At 35.9% G+C, this 15304-nt stretch overlaps 1 protein-coding gene across 5 annotated transcripts; it reads left to right on the plus strand.

Annotated features, from left to right (window-relative positions):
* Positions 1 to 6019: 6019 nt before the first annotated feature.
* Positions 6020 to 10128, plus strand: LOC128205956 (uncharacterized). 5 transcript variants are annotated; one of them, XR_008256352.1, is made up of 6 exons: positions 6020 to 6115; positions 7300 to 7441; positions 7805 to 8495; positions 8657 to 8795; positions 9060 to 9097; positions 9678 to 10128. XR_008256352.1 is itself a non-coding variant. In XM_052908036.1 (5 exons), exons 2-5 carry the CDS (start codon positions 7381 to 7383, stop codon positions 9806 to 9808), a joined length of 369 nt encoding a protein of 122 aa, XP_052763996.1. In that variant the 5' UTR covers positions 6020 to 6115; positions 7300 to 7380; the 3' UTR covers positions 9809 to 10128. The 5 variants fall into 5 exon arrangements, 2 of the variants coding, with proteins under 2 accessions (XP_052763996.1, XP_052763995.1); XR_008256353.1 differs by having other exon boundaries at positions 6061 to 6115; positions 7371 to 7441; XR_008256354.1 differs by lacking the exon at positions 6020 to 6115 and adding an exon at positions 7099 to 7186 and having other exon boundaries at positions 7371 to 7441.
* The last annotated feature ends 5176 nt before the right edge of the window (positions 10129 to 15304 follow it).

Genomic DNA, 15304 nt, shown 5'->3' on the forward strand with positions numbered 1-15304 from the left:
GGATTCCAGCCCATTGTTGCATTGTAAGGTACGCCGGATTCCAGCCCATTGTTGCATTGTAAGGTACGCCGGATTCCAGCCCATTGTTGCATTGTAAGGTACGCCGGATTTCAGCCCATTGTTGCATTATAAGGTACGCCGGATTCCAGCCCATTGTTGCATTGTAAGGTACGCCGGATTTCAGCTCATTGTTGCATTGTAATGTACGCCTGATTCCAGCCCATTGTTGCACTGTAAGGTACGCCGGATTCCAGCCCATTGTTGCATTGTAAGGTACGCCGGATTCCAGTCCATTGTTGCATTGTAAGGTACGCCTGATTCCAGCCCATTGTTGCATCGTAAGGTACGCCGGATTCCAGCCCATTGTTGCATTGTAAGGTACGCCGGATTCCAGCCCATTGTTGCATTGTAAGGTACGCCGGATTCCAGCCCATTGTTGCATTGTAAGGTACGCCGGATTCCAGCCCATTGTTGCATTTTATGGTACGCTGGATTCCGGCCCATTGTTGCATTGTAAGGTACGCCGGATTCCAGCCCATTGTTGCATTGTAAGGTACGCCGGATTCCAGGTCATTTTTGCATTGTAAGGTACGCTTGATTTCAGCCCATTGTTGCATTGTAAGGTACGCCGGATTCCAGCCCATTGTTGCATTGTAAGGTACGCCAGATTTAAGCCCATTGTTGTATTGTAAGGTACGCCGGATTCCAGCCCATTGTTGCATTGTAAGGTACGCCGGATTCCAGCCCATTGTTGCATTGTAAGGTACGCCGGATTCCAGCCCATTGTTGCATTGTAAGGTACGCCGGATTCCAGCCCATTGTTGCATTGTAAGGTACGCCGGATTCCAGCCCATTGTTGCATTGTAAGGTACGCTTGATTTCAGCCCATTGTTGCATTGTAAGGTACGCCGGATTCCAGCCCATTGTTGCATTGTAAGGTACGCCGGATTACAGCCCATTTTTGCATTGTATAGTACGCCGGATTCCAGCCCATTGTTGGACTTTGAGGTACGCCGACTTCCAGCCCATTGTTGCATTTTATGGTACGCCGGATTCCAGACCATTGTTGCATTGTATGGTACGACGAATTCCGGCCCATTGTTGCATTGTAAGGTACGCCGGATTCCAGCCCATTGTTGCATTGTAAGGTACGCCGGATTCCAGCCCATTTTAATGTTGTTTTAGTGCCAAGGTTTGGAACGCCGGGTTCTTCAATGTGGCTTCATTTGGTAAAATAACATACAGAACCAACAACAGTACATTTATTTTATTTACTTTTGGAGAGAGAATTCTACAAAACTTCTTCGGCTCCAACGTCGAATACATGGACCTACGCTATTCACGTTGGTTAGATATTTAAGTGAAATCTGGTAAAATGCAACAATATTGAAAGAATGTTTCATTTGGGACAATGTACATCAAAGTGTTCAAGTAAACATCAATCTAAAATAAAAATAAAACAGTATTAATTCCATCCTGCTATGAACTGATATTGCATCAATATACTTGCGCCTTTTGTTTAATTATATGAAGACATGTAGGGTATGGATGCACGCACAGAATCGACGTGGCTGAGTCACAATTGAATTAGATATCATATCAATGCTATAAACACTCATTTGGCATGATAGCTAAGTAAGTATGTGATTTGCAAAAAATGCATTTGATTTATTAACTATGTTTATAATATTCGAAATCAAAGGAAATTTTATATTTTAAATATAAATCATTATATGCTTTCCGGAAATTCATAGAGATTTATCAGTGAATACGTTTAGTCACTGTTTTGATCTTTTAACCTGCTCTCACTTTCAAATAAAATGCCAGCGAACACAGAGCTCAGACACAGTTTCAACGACGTCACTTTAAAAATGACGTTTGGTACACATACAATTTGACGCGCTTTTTGAAGATACTAAAACTAGCAGTGATTATATATTATATTTAGCCATAATCGCACAATGAGCACCGTGAGCGCACAATCTGTGAAATATATTGGGGTATTACACCGATATAACTAGTTATCCTCTATTTATTTATAGTTCAACTTAGACATTTATGTATTGCGTGAAGTAACTGAGATTTATCAGTGAAATATCAGTGAAATATATAACTCACAGACACTAACAATTATCCTCTTTTTGCTTTTAGTTCAACGTAGACATTTAAGACTATGACAAAATTATTGTAAAGTGCATAAAATCGCTCGAGATTCAAGAAAACGCGCATACTTTAATATATATTTTTCTCATCCCTACCATGCCGGCCTTACACATCTATTTCAGCAGCTGATTAATATTAGAAATGACCATGGAAGCAAATATGCAAAAAACATAAACGGTTAACAGACATGATTAGGGATTTGCATATAACAAACCGTAAAAAGAAAAGGGAAAACGCAACTTTCCCTTTTCAGCATGGAAACATTTTAATCCAACAGAAACCCTTTGTAATCTCGTCAAAGGGTTTCTGTATGACTTGAAATATTTCTGGGAATATTACCAAAACCCTTCATAGTATAATATTGAAGGTTATAGTGGTGTTTTCTACATACTGTGGAATATTCCCAAAGTCATCAATATTATACGAAGAGATGTTCAGGTTCTCTGGGAATATTACCAACTGAATCTTGGAATGTTGGTAACATTACCAAAACATTATGGGAGTATTGCCAGATAAATTAAAACAAAAATATAATCATCAAAATTATGCCGAGAAAAAAGCAAGGAAATGGTCACAAATATTTGGTAATATTCCCAGAGTACATTATGAACATTTTCTGCTAAAATTCTAAACTTCATCTTGGATATAATGTCCAGGTTTTCTGGAAATATTTCCAATTTAATAATGTAAAAGTTGGTAACATTACCAAAACATTTTGGGAATATTACCAAACACTATATACTGTAGAATTGGAAGTTATGGTAGGGTTTTCAACATTTACGGGAACATTCCAAAACTTATCGATATTATGTATGTGGACAGGTTTTCTTAAAAAATCTAAAACTAAGAATAGTTACAAATATTTGGTAATATTCCCAAAATAAATGATGGACATTTTCTGCTAGCATTATCAGATTCGTCTTGGATAAAATGTCCAGGTTTTCTGGTAATATTACCAATTTGATTTTGAAATATTTGGTAACATTACCAAAACTTTTTGGGAATATTACCAGATGAACTGAAACAAAATGGTCCAACAGAAATACTTTTGAAACTCAACAAAGTGTTTCTGTAGGACTATAATTATTTCTGGGGATATTACCAAACAGTTCAAAGTAAGGTATTGAAAACTTTAGCAGGGCTTTTCAACATTTGTGGAAATATATTTGTCCATATTATGCCGAGATTTTTCTGAATTCTTGATCTTGGAATAGTCACAAAAATTTGGTAATATTCCCAAAATAATTGATGAACATTTTCTGCTAGAATTCTTAAATACCTCTGGAATATAAGGTCCAGGTTTTCAGGGAATATTACCAATCTGATCTTGAAATATTTGGTAACATTACCAAAACATTTTGAAAATTCTACCAAACTCTTCATAGTATATTTTTGAAAGTTATAATGGGAATTTCAACATTTTTGGGAACATTCCCCAAATTATCGATATTAAGCAGAGGGACTTTCTAAAATATTCTTAACCTAGGAATAGCCACAAATATTTGATAGTATTCCCAAAATAAATTATGAACATTTTCTGCTAGCATTCTTAAATTCATCCTGGATATAATGTCCAGGTTTTCTAGTAATATTAACAAACTGATCTTGAAATGTTTGGTAACATTACCAAACCAATATATTGAGAATATTACCAAACCCTTCATAGTATGGTACAGAAAGTTATAATGGGGATTTCAACATTTTTGGGAATATTTTATTATAACATTTACACTAAGTAGAAAATAATGTAGATTTCAGTTCAAAATTGAGCGGATTTCTATGTCCTAGTCCATAATGAACGGTGTTCCAAATTTCAAGTGTGGGGTCGATTGATGGTTGGAACGGGTGATGGCGTTAATCATATTTCAATTGAACTTAAAGTAAAACGCCGATTTTAGCGAACATTATGGTTATATTATTTAATATTAAACATATATACCGTCGTTAGAAATATTTGTTTTGTACACATCGTTTCTTTTCGTTACAGAATCCAAACAAACGTGTGGTGGGCATATCCAGAATAATTGTGACCTAATATAAGATTGACACGATGATGATGATCGCCATCTCTAAATATCACACAATAATTTAAACGGAGAAATTCTCGATAATAATGCGTTTTGTATATACTTTGGTACTGGAAAATAACATAAATACAAATTGAAAGCATTTAAACTAAAGTTTTGATATAAGATGTAAGATGATGGGAAATGGAAATGATTGGCCTAGGCACACCACCTGACCGCTGGTCGTCTTATCATTGGATAACTTTGCTCAAAAGTCATGCTTAAGTTGTGTACGGCTCAATGCACAGAATTACCTTAATCCTGATTCAGTTTAACCGGCAGATACATAACTTTGTTTTATGCAGGGATAACATTTTATCTGGTAAATTACTTTTATTGCTACGAAAACATTATAGAAGTAGGGACACTAAACTATAATATAGTGGTATTTCAAACATTTGTTTTCATTATGTAATAAGCCCAGTTGGCATGTTGAACACTAGTATAACCTTGTTGAGAAACATAATGTAAGGATCCAATCAAACGAGCTTTATTTAATTGAAGGAAAACATGAACTGTCACTGAAACGCGACTTAACTTGGGGTTTAAACTTGTTTATATGTGCGTAACCTTACACTAATTTGCACTTACATAAGACTTAAAGTTACATTGTTATCACAGAATACGAGCAACTTTTCCTGCTTTGTTTCCCGCTTCTATGTGCGGATTTGTTAAATTTAAAATTAACTGTAGCAAATCACATTGGTTCACATACACGGATTATAAATTGGTCAGGGTGCAAACTGTTTGATCTTGTCTGAGACTTTTTATTCAAACGTTAAAAATTGTTGAGTCAACATGATTGTTGTACCTGTTTAGTAAGGAATATCTATAATCAAAACAAGAACATTTGGGCTTAAAAATGTATAATTTCATTATAATGGAGTGTGGTAGCTTAAATCGTATTGGATGGTGTTTGTTTGGCAGTATATGTTCGTACTTACATGAGTCTGAATAAAGACATTATAGATAAAAAAGAAATATTATTGATAAATAATACGATGTTAAACCATATGAGTTCCTTTATTAGAATAATTTTAATTCCGACAAAATATTTGATAGGATAAAATGTATTTAAACTTCCATCTTAAATTGGTGTTCTATTGTAGAATATTACTCAGTACCTTGCCCAGATCGAACAAGACTCGCCGCATAATCTCTGGTGTGTTATATAACAGTAAATACCCACTGAACAAATTCACCTCACCTGCGCACTTGCGGGAAATTTCAACCTGCATTGATGCTTATTGGTAGTTGCGTTTGTAAAAAGGGCATATATATTCCCCTAGGCTAAATCTTGTTGTATGAACGTGACATGACTTTCGTCAGCAGAGCGATCAAAGTGCGTTCAACAATATTACCACTTAATAAAGATTTAATCGTTCTTCAACTTCATTTTAAAGACAATTGCTTTCTAAACGTTTCTATTGATGTTGATTTTTTCACTCACATAATGTTATTTTATTTATTTTATTCTATATGTATCCAGCAAAAGTTCAAACGTATATGATTATATTTGATTGTTATTGAGCTATTTATATAATGAGTTCATCGGCCTTCTAAATTATTTAAAAAAAAAGATAATTATGTACGTTTTTAATGATTTTGTAAATATTATTACTCGCATTGTTTCAGGTCAATCAATTTGCATTATAAATTTATAAAGCAGCATTTCAAAAAGATAAATAAATATATTTCATGAAGGTTGGATGATCGCAAATCCTGATGTTATCTGAACATGTAAATAGGAAATCCGTATTTAAAGCTTGTAATTAAGATAATACTAAGGGCTTCTTAGCAAATACATACGCATGCGATTGTTGCATGTCTTAAGCATTTAAACAGGGGACGGATAGTGTTACAAAGTTATATACGTGCACAAATATGTAAGTGTGTTATTTAATTTTAAGGAACTCATTTACAATCAAAAGTGAATCATATTAAATTATCGACGGTGCCATTATGCCTCATCTATTTATCATTTTAATTATTATCTTAGAGCTTTTCAATAATAATCATGGAATTCAAAAACAGATCAGAAAACAATTAAGCGGCATGAGGACATCATCTGCATTTTGGTACGCCAGATTTCGTTTTTCGGATGCCAAGGTTAGGTACGCCGGATAAGAAGTAGTAGTACTAGTAATAGTAGTAGCAGCATCAGTAGCAGCAGCAGAAACGACAGCAGCAGTTATAGTAGTAGACGTAGTAGTAGTAGTAATAGTAGTAGTAGTAGTAGTAGTAGTAGTAGTAATAGTAGTAGTAGTAGTAGTAGTAGTGGTAGCGGTGGTGGTGGTGGTGGTGGTGGTGGTGGTGGTGGTGGTAGTAGTAGTAGTAGTAGTAGTAGTAGTAGTAGTAGTAGTAGTAGTAGTAGTAGTAGTAGTAGTAGTAGTAGTAGTAGTAGTAGTAGTAGTAGTAGTAGTAGTAGTAGTAGTAGCAGCAGCAGCAGCAGCAGCAGCAGCAGCAGCAGCAGCAGTAGAAGAAGTAGTAGTAGTAGTAGTAGTAGTAGTAGTAGTAGTAGTAGTAGTAGTAGTAGTAGTAGTAGTAGTAGTAGTAGTAGTAGTAGTAGTAGTAGTAGTAGTAGTAGTAGTAGTAGTAGTAGTAGTAGTAGTAGTAGTAGAAGTAGTAGTAGTAGTAGTAATACTAGTAGTAGTAGTAGTAGTAGTAGTAGTAGTAGTAGTAGTAGTAGTAGTAGTAGTAGTAGTAGTAGTAGTAGTAGTAGTAGTAGTAGTAGTAGTAGTAGTAGTAGTGATAGTACATTATTGGTTGCCTCAATTGTGCAGGAAATTATAAAAAAATATTTGAACTATATAGTATATGATGCATATTTCAGTTAAAAATTGAGCGGTCTTCTTGATTCCGGTATTAAATAAACTATGTTTCGGATTCCATGTGTGTTGTTTAGTCGGGCCTGAGAAAGGTGAATACCCCCATCATACTTCAATGGCACCTTCAAAGTAAACCATTGTTTTCTATAGTATACATTTTGGTTAAACAATACAGTATTAGATATATTCAAAGTCGTTAGAGTATCGACCTGTTTTGTGCACATACTTTACTACCGTTGCAGAATCGAATAGGTGATACGTGTATCCTGGAAATGGTATGGTCCATTTGATAAACAATAAAGAACTACTACAGGAAAGACGGAATGATGAAGATGACAGGTGGAACGACCTTGATTGCATTCACAACACTTCTTCTGACATTAAGTAAGTCTTTTTATTGGCAGTTGAATTAATACGTTCATTATAAGTTTTTTTTTAATACAGTTGTTTAATTGTTTTTCTTTTCTAAAATCAATTCTATTTTGTAATGTTGAATAATGCGCTTGACCAATTATGTTGCATTGTACTATCGGATTGAATGTACACTCAAAATTGTGCATGCCATGTGTTACTGTAAGACACAACATACATGTATACAAACTGTCGTATTGAACAAGACACAAAATAATATAATAAAGAGGTTCAAATATTAAGTTTGAAGTTATACTTTCAAGACAAAACAAAATAAATTTAACTGCAAAAACAAACGCTGAAGTCTACGCTCATTTGTATTGATTTTACCTTTAGTTTTCCAGGCGTGGTGCCAAGACTTTTCCCCGTACCCCTGCAGTTATAAGTGCAAAAAATCAATGTGCGACTTACATGGAAATTGCATGGAATGTGCTGACCAAAATTTCACTGGTAGTACATGTGATAGATGCATTGAAGGAAAATATGGGTATTAGTGTGACTTATATTGCCCGCTAAGATGTTTATCTTGTGATTCTGCAACTAAATGTAGTTCATGTAAAAAAGGGTTTAATGGTCTCACGTGCTCCGTGAAGATGGAATGCCCTGATAATTGCTACAACGATGCTTGTTTAAGCTCGGGTATATGTGAATCATGCAAGAACGGATTCTTTGGGCATTATTGCAATATGTTTTGTTCAGAAAATTGCAAATACAGTACTTGCTCTCAGGATGGTACTTGTATTAACGGCTGTAAGGAAGGATTTCGTGGAGCAAGATGTGAACAAAAGACTTGTCCTGTTAATTGCAATCAAAACAATAGGTGCTTTGGATGTTATGTTAGTAATTTCGGGCCTTCATGTTCTCTTACCTGTAGCTTATGTAAAGATAACGAATGCTCAGAACACCATCTTAAAGCCGTGAAATGCATCTCCTAACGGTGGATTTATTGGTTGCATTCAAGCGTACGGCCAATTCATACTTGAATGTGAGACTGGGTATCAATGGACAGATGCAGGATGTATTGATGGTAAAAAAAACGATATATATATATATATAAGTTTTTAAATGGTAATTTTTTGCAGCGAAAACATTATGAACTCATTGTGGTAAATACCTGAGTAGACTTGCACGAAATTCTTGCATTTTTGTTATTCAATTTAACCTTTAATTCCCGAATATTATCCGAAGCATCCGACGCAAGCCCAATCGATAAAGGCAATGGTGACGCTGCTGGAACGTCTGGAGCAGCAATAGGTGGCGTTGTTGGTGGTTGTGTCTCCCTTCTCGCAATTGCCCTTGCCATCGGGATGTTCATCCGTATGTGGAGGTATGTGATTTTACGTTAAGCGGTTAACCTTACGAAATAATGTCTTAAGTGGATTGTTTAGTTTAAATTAACACATATTTCAAATTGGTATTGATTTGTTTTGATCACTGCAAAAGACAAAGGTGCTTTTAAATAAATTATTCATATAAATTTTCATCATAAATCAAGTAGTTAACTTAATAATATTCCATCAGTTTTACTAAACGGTTTCTAAAGATTCATTTTAATTGTATCCATACTTGCACATTGATCGCTGCATTTTAGAAGACGAAGAAAGGACAGTAACGGCGGCATAGAAGGAGGTTCGTATTTGTAATGAATAAGCGGACTTATTGTATTAGTATTAAGTGCTTGTATAACATATCCCTGTAAATAATTAAATCGAAAAGAAAGGTGCATTATCCTTTTATGCAGAAATGAACAATATATAAAATATATAAGTTAATTACAAAATCATAAATTATGTAAATCAAACAAGATATATACTAAATTCATAGTGATGGATATCTTGTTACGTTGATACAGGTGACACCCGACATGGATGATCACATTTGGTTTCCTCAGCATGTTTACTACAATTTATTATGTCCTAGGTTGTTGCGATATTAAGTCGCTGTTTTACTAAATACAGATCGTTGTTGATCTTGACGATACAGTGATGGCATGTTTCAGTTCAATTGACATATCATATACTAGTTTATTTCATATATGCTTCTTAAAAGAAGGGTCTGAGTTAGTTTGCATATACACACTGCCGTAGAATAGAACAAAGAAACTATATAATGTGATATAACGGGTTATAATCACTTGGGAATGTTCCGAATCGTAATACAATAATGGTTAATATTTGCATAAATCCATGTTATTCACGGTATATTTTAGACGCTCGAGCAGACGAAGAAGCTAGAACATACGAACCGCTACAAAAACGGACAGAACAACCAATTTACCAGAATGCCAATGACAATGGCACTGACAATTATGCGGTGTTGTTTGCTGATACAAATTTTTAATCCGTTTTTCTTTTCGAATTACTTACATAACATCGTATGTGTTTGTGAGGTGTAATCTATTAGAGTGTAAAATTTGAATGACATATTAATGCTTCTGTCATGAAAATTATACATGAATATAACGTAAAACAAGTATTTTAAATGCCATGATGAACGTAGATCATGAATAATTCGTGTCAAAACTTTAAAACATCTTAATTTTTCTTGCCCTGTGCATATAGATATCAATGTATTCGAAAATTGTTTTATGTTGAATGAATCATGTTATCTGCTGTTTTGTTTGTAAGTTTGACTTATTCCAAGATTCCTGTATACTTGTATGTTGATGTTATTCCTGGGTTTGCTAGCGTCATCATTCAGTGTTTTGCGTAAATGCATAAACTGCATAATCAATTCAATTCAAAGAATATAAATACATAGTCTATATTAAACAGTGTACGCCGGCTTTATTCGGTTACAATCCCAATACCGAACAGTCAACCGACTGATGTTGTAAACACAGCCAACGATAATTAAAATGAGGCGATTGCACAAGTTGAGGATACGATGTGGGCAGAGAACTTTGTGCACGATGACGTGGCATATTCCACTATATCAAGCCTCCAACATATATGACGTAACGCCATTTGTCCATAACTGATCTCGCGGTGACCCCATATTTTTCCATATTGGGTCACCAAATTTACATCGTACCAAAATGTCTATTTTTCTATACCGATGAATATGGTTGTCGTCGTGATATGTACGTAACGGCGATATGGAATATACGGGGCGCATGAAACAATATTCGGGTTCGAGCTTCGCTCTCACCCGATATGGTTACCTTTGCCCCATATATCCCATATCGGGTCACCTACTAACCCCGTAACTTATAATGTCACGCATTCAAACATGGATGACGCAACACCATTGGTCCAGGACTGGTCACGCGGTGACCTAATATTTTTCCATCTTGGGTCACCAATTTCATATCGTACCAAAATGGCGTCCATTTTCAGATTCCGATTAGGAAATGAAACATTTCAACATGTAAACAGGCTGCCGACGTGATATATTCGTTACAGGGTTAGTATGTACCCGATATGGGATATACAGGGCGCGGGAAACCATATGATTTCCTTGACCCCGTTTATCCTATATCGGGTCACCAACTAACCCAACTAACCCCGTAACTTATAATATTTTTTCTTATGCTTTTCAGCAGAGCCAACTGTTAAAACAAAGAGCATAAACAATACAATTTATATAACAATTTAAGAAAAGACTTAGGAAATAATGTTTAAATACAGTAACGGTTGTAATCAGATCAAAACCTCATTGAGATCACGCGTACAGTTCTTCGAATGCTGTTATAAACCAACGACTAGGGACGCAGCAGAAAACAGAAGGAATCGAAGTTGATTCAACATGGTGTACGTTAACAACGACCAGGAGCTAAGAGTGTTTTGAAGGCGGAAAAACATGGACTTTTTTCTAACTATGGTGATTAATATATGCACGATTAAAACACGTATACTCATAGAAGACATAGTAGCGATGGCACGAACAACTAGGTCGACCAGGTTCATAGACAATGTAATCATTTGAATACATGGTAATTTAGATCAATGTAGTAACTTAAGGTACCTGAAGAAAATCCAGGTCATCAGGTGACATCACGTAGCCTTCCTGGACCATACCTATTTGAAGAAACGCAAGCGGTTATAAAGATTTGCGTTGGATTGGGGGAAAACCCGACGCAGACTATAAAAATGAGCGCCAAGGCGAAAATGAAGCAACCTGTCTTCCGTTCATTAGTATTCAACTGGCATCAACGTTTTAGAGAAGGGCGAGATTCCATAGAAGAAGATAAGGGAAGAGAACGGAAGAAGACGAGCAGCACGACGTTAGTGACGTCGGTGAAGAATGTCATCGTAGGGGGTCACCGTTTGACAGCCCTTGATGTAGCGTCGTCGGGACGGGGTACAGATGTGTGAAAAGGATTTTCACGGACGGTTAAGGCATGCAAACAGTTTGTTCGAGATGGGTCCCCCCATTGTCACGTGAAAATGAGAGAGAAAAACATTTCTGCGAAAATTTGCACAGAAAGGTGAACAATTTATGAGCCGGATCATTACTTCCGATGAAACCTGACACTAAATGTGTGAAATGCGATATCCACGTTTTCTAGGGAGTTGTATTCGAATTTTTATACGCAGTGGAAAACGCGCCATGAAAAGTGTGTCAGTGTTGATGAATATGAATAGAATAAACCACACATACACGTTAAGTTTATTATCTTAAACGTTTCGGCGTAACACCTTCATCAGTGTTGGTGACAAATACTTCGAAAAATAGTGATGCATTATGAGCGCCACTCCATTGACGTCATTGGACTACGCCGTTTGGGTTCAACCATATGTCGAATGGATTGTAATTCAGACAATTTTTATGTTTTGTTCTGAAAGTTTCAGATTATAACGGATATGTTATATGTATTGTATATGAGATTCTATGAGGTATGTGCAACGATATTTGAATTATTAAAAACGTCCAAGTAATTCTGGATCAACCCTCGTACCTGTTGAAGAATATGCGGACTTGGTGGCGATGTTACGATTGATTGTGATGTATCGGAACAGTAGTAAACCTTTTGAAATGGACTCTTCTGAGACTTGAGCACGTGCTTTCGATTTCTGCAACACAAACCTCGAGTTAACTCGACTATGTTCGACCTATAGTCTAGTATTTTCCTAAACATATCTCGTATAAATTTTGTACCATGTCTTTGGCGAAAAACCTCACACTCTGAACTGAATTTAACAGAAGTTAAGTTGACTTATCGTTGTATATTTTTGAATTTTTGTGCATGTTTGCTATCATATGTGTTCGGCTGTAATTGGTCTAATATTAAGGGTATTATTGAACTTAGCTGGTCAGTGAAGGTCAATGAATTATGGGCCGATATTTGATATTATGAATAGAATACGGGTCTAAGACGAACATGTCATGTGAAATATGTTAGTGGCTAGAACATTCCAAAGTCGGTATTTCTGTCCTCCAGAAATTAAATCCTGCATATACAAATATAGAATAAAGCTTTGGGACAATCACAGTGTTTTTATAGGCCAAAGAAACCTAATCATTCATTTCATGGTGTGCAATTCCGATGGTAAATTTAACATATACGCCATGCAAGTAGAGGCGACTAAGCGTTTCAGATACTGGAATAGATTTATCACAAACATGTACAATGTAAAAGTAACATATATACAATGAAAAAAATATTCTTTGCAAACGTGGTGCAGCTGTTTGCAGACAAAACTCAAAAAACTGAACAATGGCTTGTGGTTTCACTGAACTGTCACGTGTCTTCCGTATGACCTTTGGTAAAAATCCGTAAGGCAAAATAAGATGAGCGTAATGTTCTGTTGTGTTCAGTTGCATGCTTATCATGCTGTAAAAGTACACAACAAATGCTATTTTGGCTCTTGTTGATCTGAAGTGTTACTTCAGTCTGTTTGGTGATCACAGACTAAAACTTATACATGGCATTTTCATGTTCCGCACCAAACAAAACACAACGACTACCTTGAAGCAGATTTCTCGAGGCACTTCTTATTTCTGCGGAATTTGCTCAAACTGCTAAAAAGTGAATTATAGTCAAATTAAAGAAAATCAATCAATTTCAACTGGGTAGCCAGTTTTTATAGATTATCGATGCAACATTTGGCATACAATTGCCTGAGAAATGTTCAAATTCTCAAGCGCAGTGTCAACAATATCACAAATTTGACTGGTAATGCCAACCAGGTATATGTCCTTGATATTATATTAGGCGAAAATTGCACACTGCAACCATCTTTGTATTGTGAACGGGTGCTTGCCCTCGGTAAAGCTAGAATACTGAATCATATGTCTTCCACGTAATTCTACCTCAATTTTAGTAAGTTGTATACAACAGTAATAGTAAATCAAATAAAATGTACCAGGACAGGCGGACTTGTGGCACCAAATGGAAATCCGACTTATGTGGTGGAGTATTCGAACGAAATGATTACGGATAGAAAATCGACATTATTATATAAATGACTCTTTTCATCATATTCCAGATACCGAAGAAGACTGCCTACAACCTGGCGAGGACGCACCAGCGGACAACACAACCGATATGACTATTGATTCTGTTTTATCTTGCAGCACAAACAGTGACTCTTCAGATTTATTTGACAATCTTGAAGCTCTCAGAAATGTAAGCCATAAACGTCCGCTGCTGAGCTATCTAAGATTTTAACATTATACGGTACAAATTCCATAAAATTCGTAAAATCCTTGATGATTAAGTTTCAGATCTGCTCGTAATTGCTGAAACCAAACTGGATGAGAGTTTCAACAACAACCTCTTCACTGCAGACGGAAACAAGTTAGAGAAAGACGAGATCGCAACTTCCATGGTGGAGGACTGATTGCCTTTACACGAGCTGATCTCCCCTTCAAACGCCACAGGGACCTGGAAAATGATCAACTTGAGTCCATGTGCTAAGAGCTTTCACTCCAGAGGCGGAACTGGGGTATTCTGTGCTTGTTTCACAAATCGTTGATGTCAGATACAGACTTTGAAAATTATACTTCTAAATATTTTGACAAAATGTTGATAACTTTTGAACATATAATCTGCATAGGAGACTTGAATTATGACTTACTAAAAAGAAAAAAATGTTAACCTCTTCATAACATTTGTGATAGCTTTAGCCTGGAAAATATCATCCCTGAACCTGCAGGCCCACTTTTATTGATGTCATTCTCACCAATGCAAAGTCTTTTATTGTAAACTGTTAACTTTAATTGCGGCTTTAGCGACTGTCACAACCTACTAGTTTAAGAGAACAATGTGAGCCATTTATGAAACAGAAGGTCACTTCCAGGTCATACAAGATCTTTGACAACAAATCATTTAATGAACATCTTTCCTGTGTACCGTTCCATCTCGCCCATATCTTTGAGGACATTGACGATATATATTGGGCTCCCAAACACAACTTTTTTTACAAGGCTCGCCAAGCAAGAAACAACTATAACAGAAATCAGAACATGACCAACTGGTTAAACAACACTTAGTTCAGAAATCTTAAAACCAAGGTCAAAAGGAAATCTATAGCTGTTAACTTTCAAGAACGGTGTAGAGGAGGACCATAATCTAAAGAATTCTGGCCGACAAATAAACCTTTTTTCTCACAGAAACCTACAAATAAAGTGAATAACCCAAAAATACTCAGAAACAACATAGGAACTGGTTTCAGATCAAACGCTGGTGGCGAATAAAATGAACTCATTACATCAATATAGCCGAAAATATTGGAATATCTGGAACTCAGCTTCAAGATAAACACGCTAGTCTTGACAAAATACAGGAATACTGCCAAATGTCACCAGACTTTCACTTCACCCCGGTCACCGATATAGAAATTGGGAAATATAATGACAGGTTAAATCCAAATAGGCAAACGATATAGATCT

This window comes from Mya arenaria, chromosome 10 (genome assembly GCF_026914265.1).
Source record: "Mya arenaria isolate MELC-2E11 chromosome 10, ASM2691426v1".
Taxonomy (NCBI): domain Eukaryota; kingdom Metazoa; phylum Mollusca; class Bivalvia; order Myida; family Myidae; genus Mya; species Mya arenaria.

What these genes read in the sequence shown, in the direction of transcription:
- LOC128205956 (XM_052908035.1), top strand. An exon ending in AACACTTCTTCTGACATTAA is followed by an intron (nt 7,442 to 8,656) that starts GTAAGTCTTTTT and finishes TATTATCCGAAG; the next exon opens with CATCCGACGCAAGCCCAATC. An exon ending in ATGTTCATCCGTATGTGGAG is followed by an intron (nt 8,796 to 9,059) that starts GTATGTGATTTT and finishes GCTGCATTTTAG; the next exon opens with AAGACGAAGAAAGGACAGTA.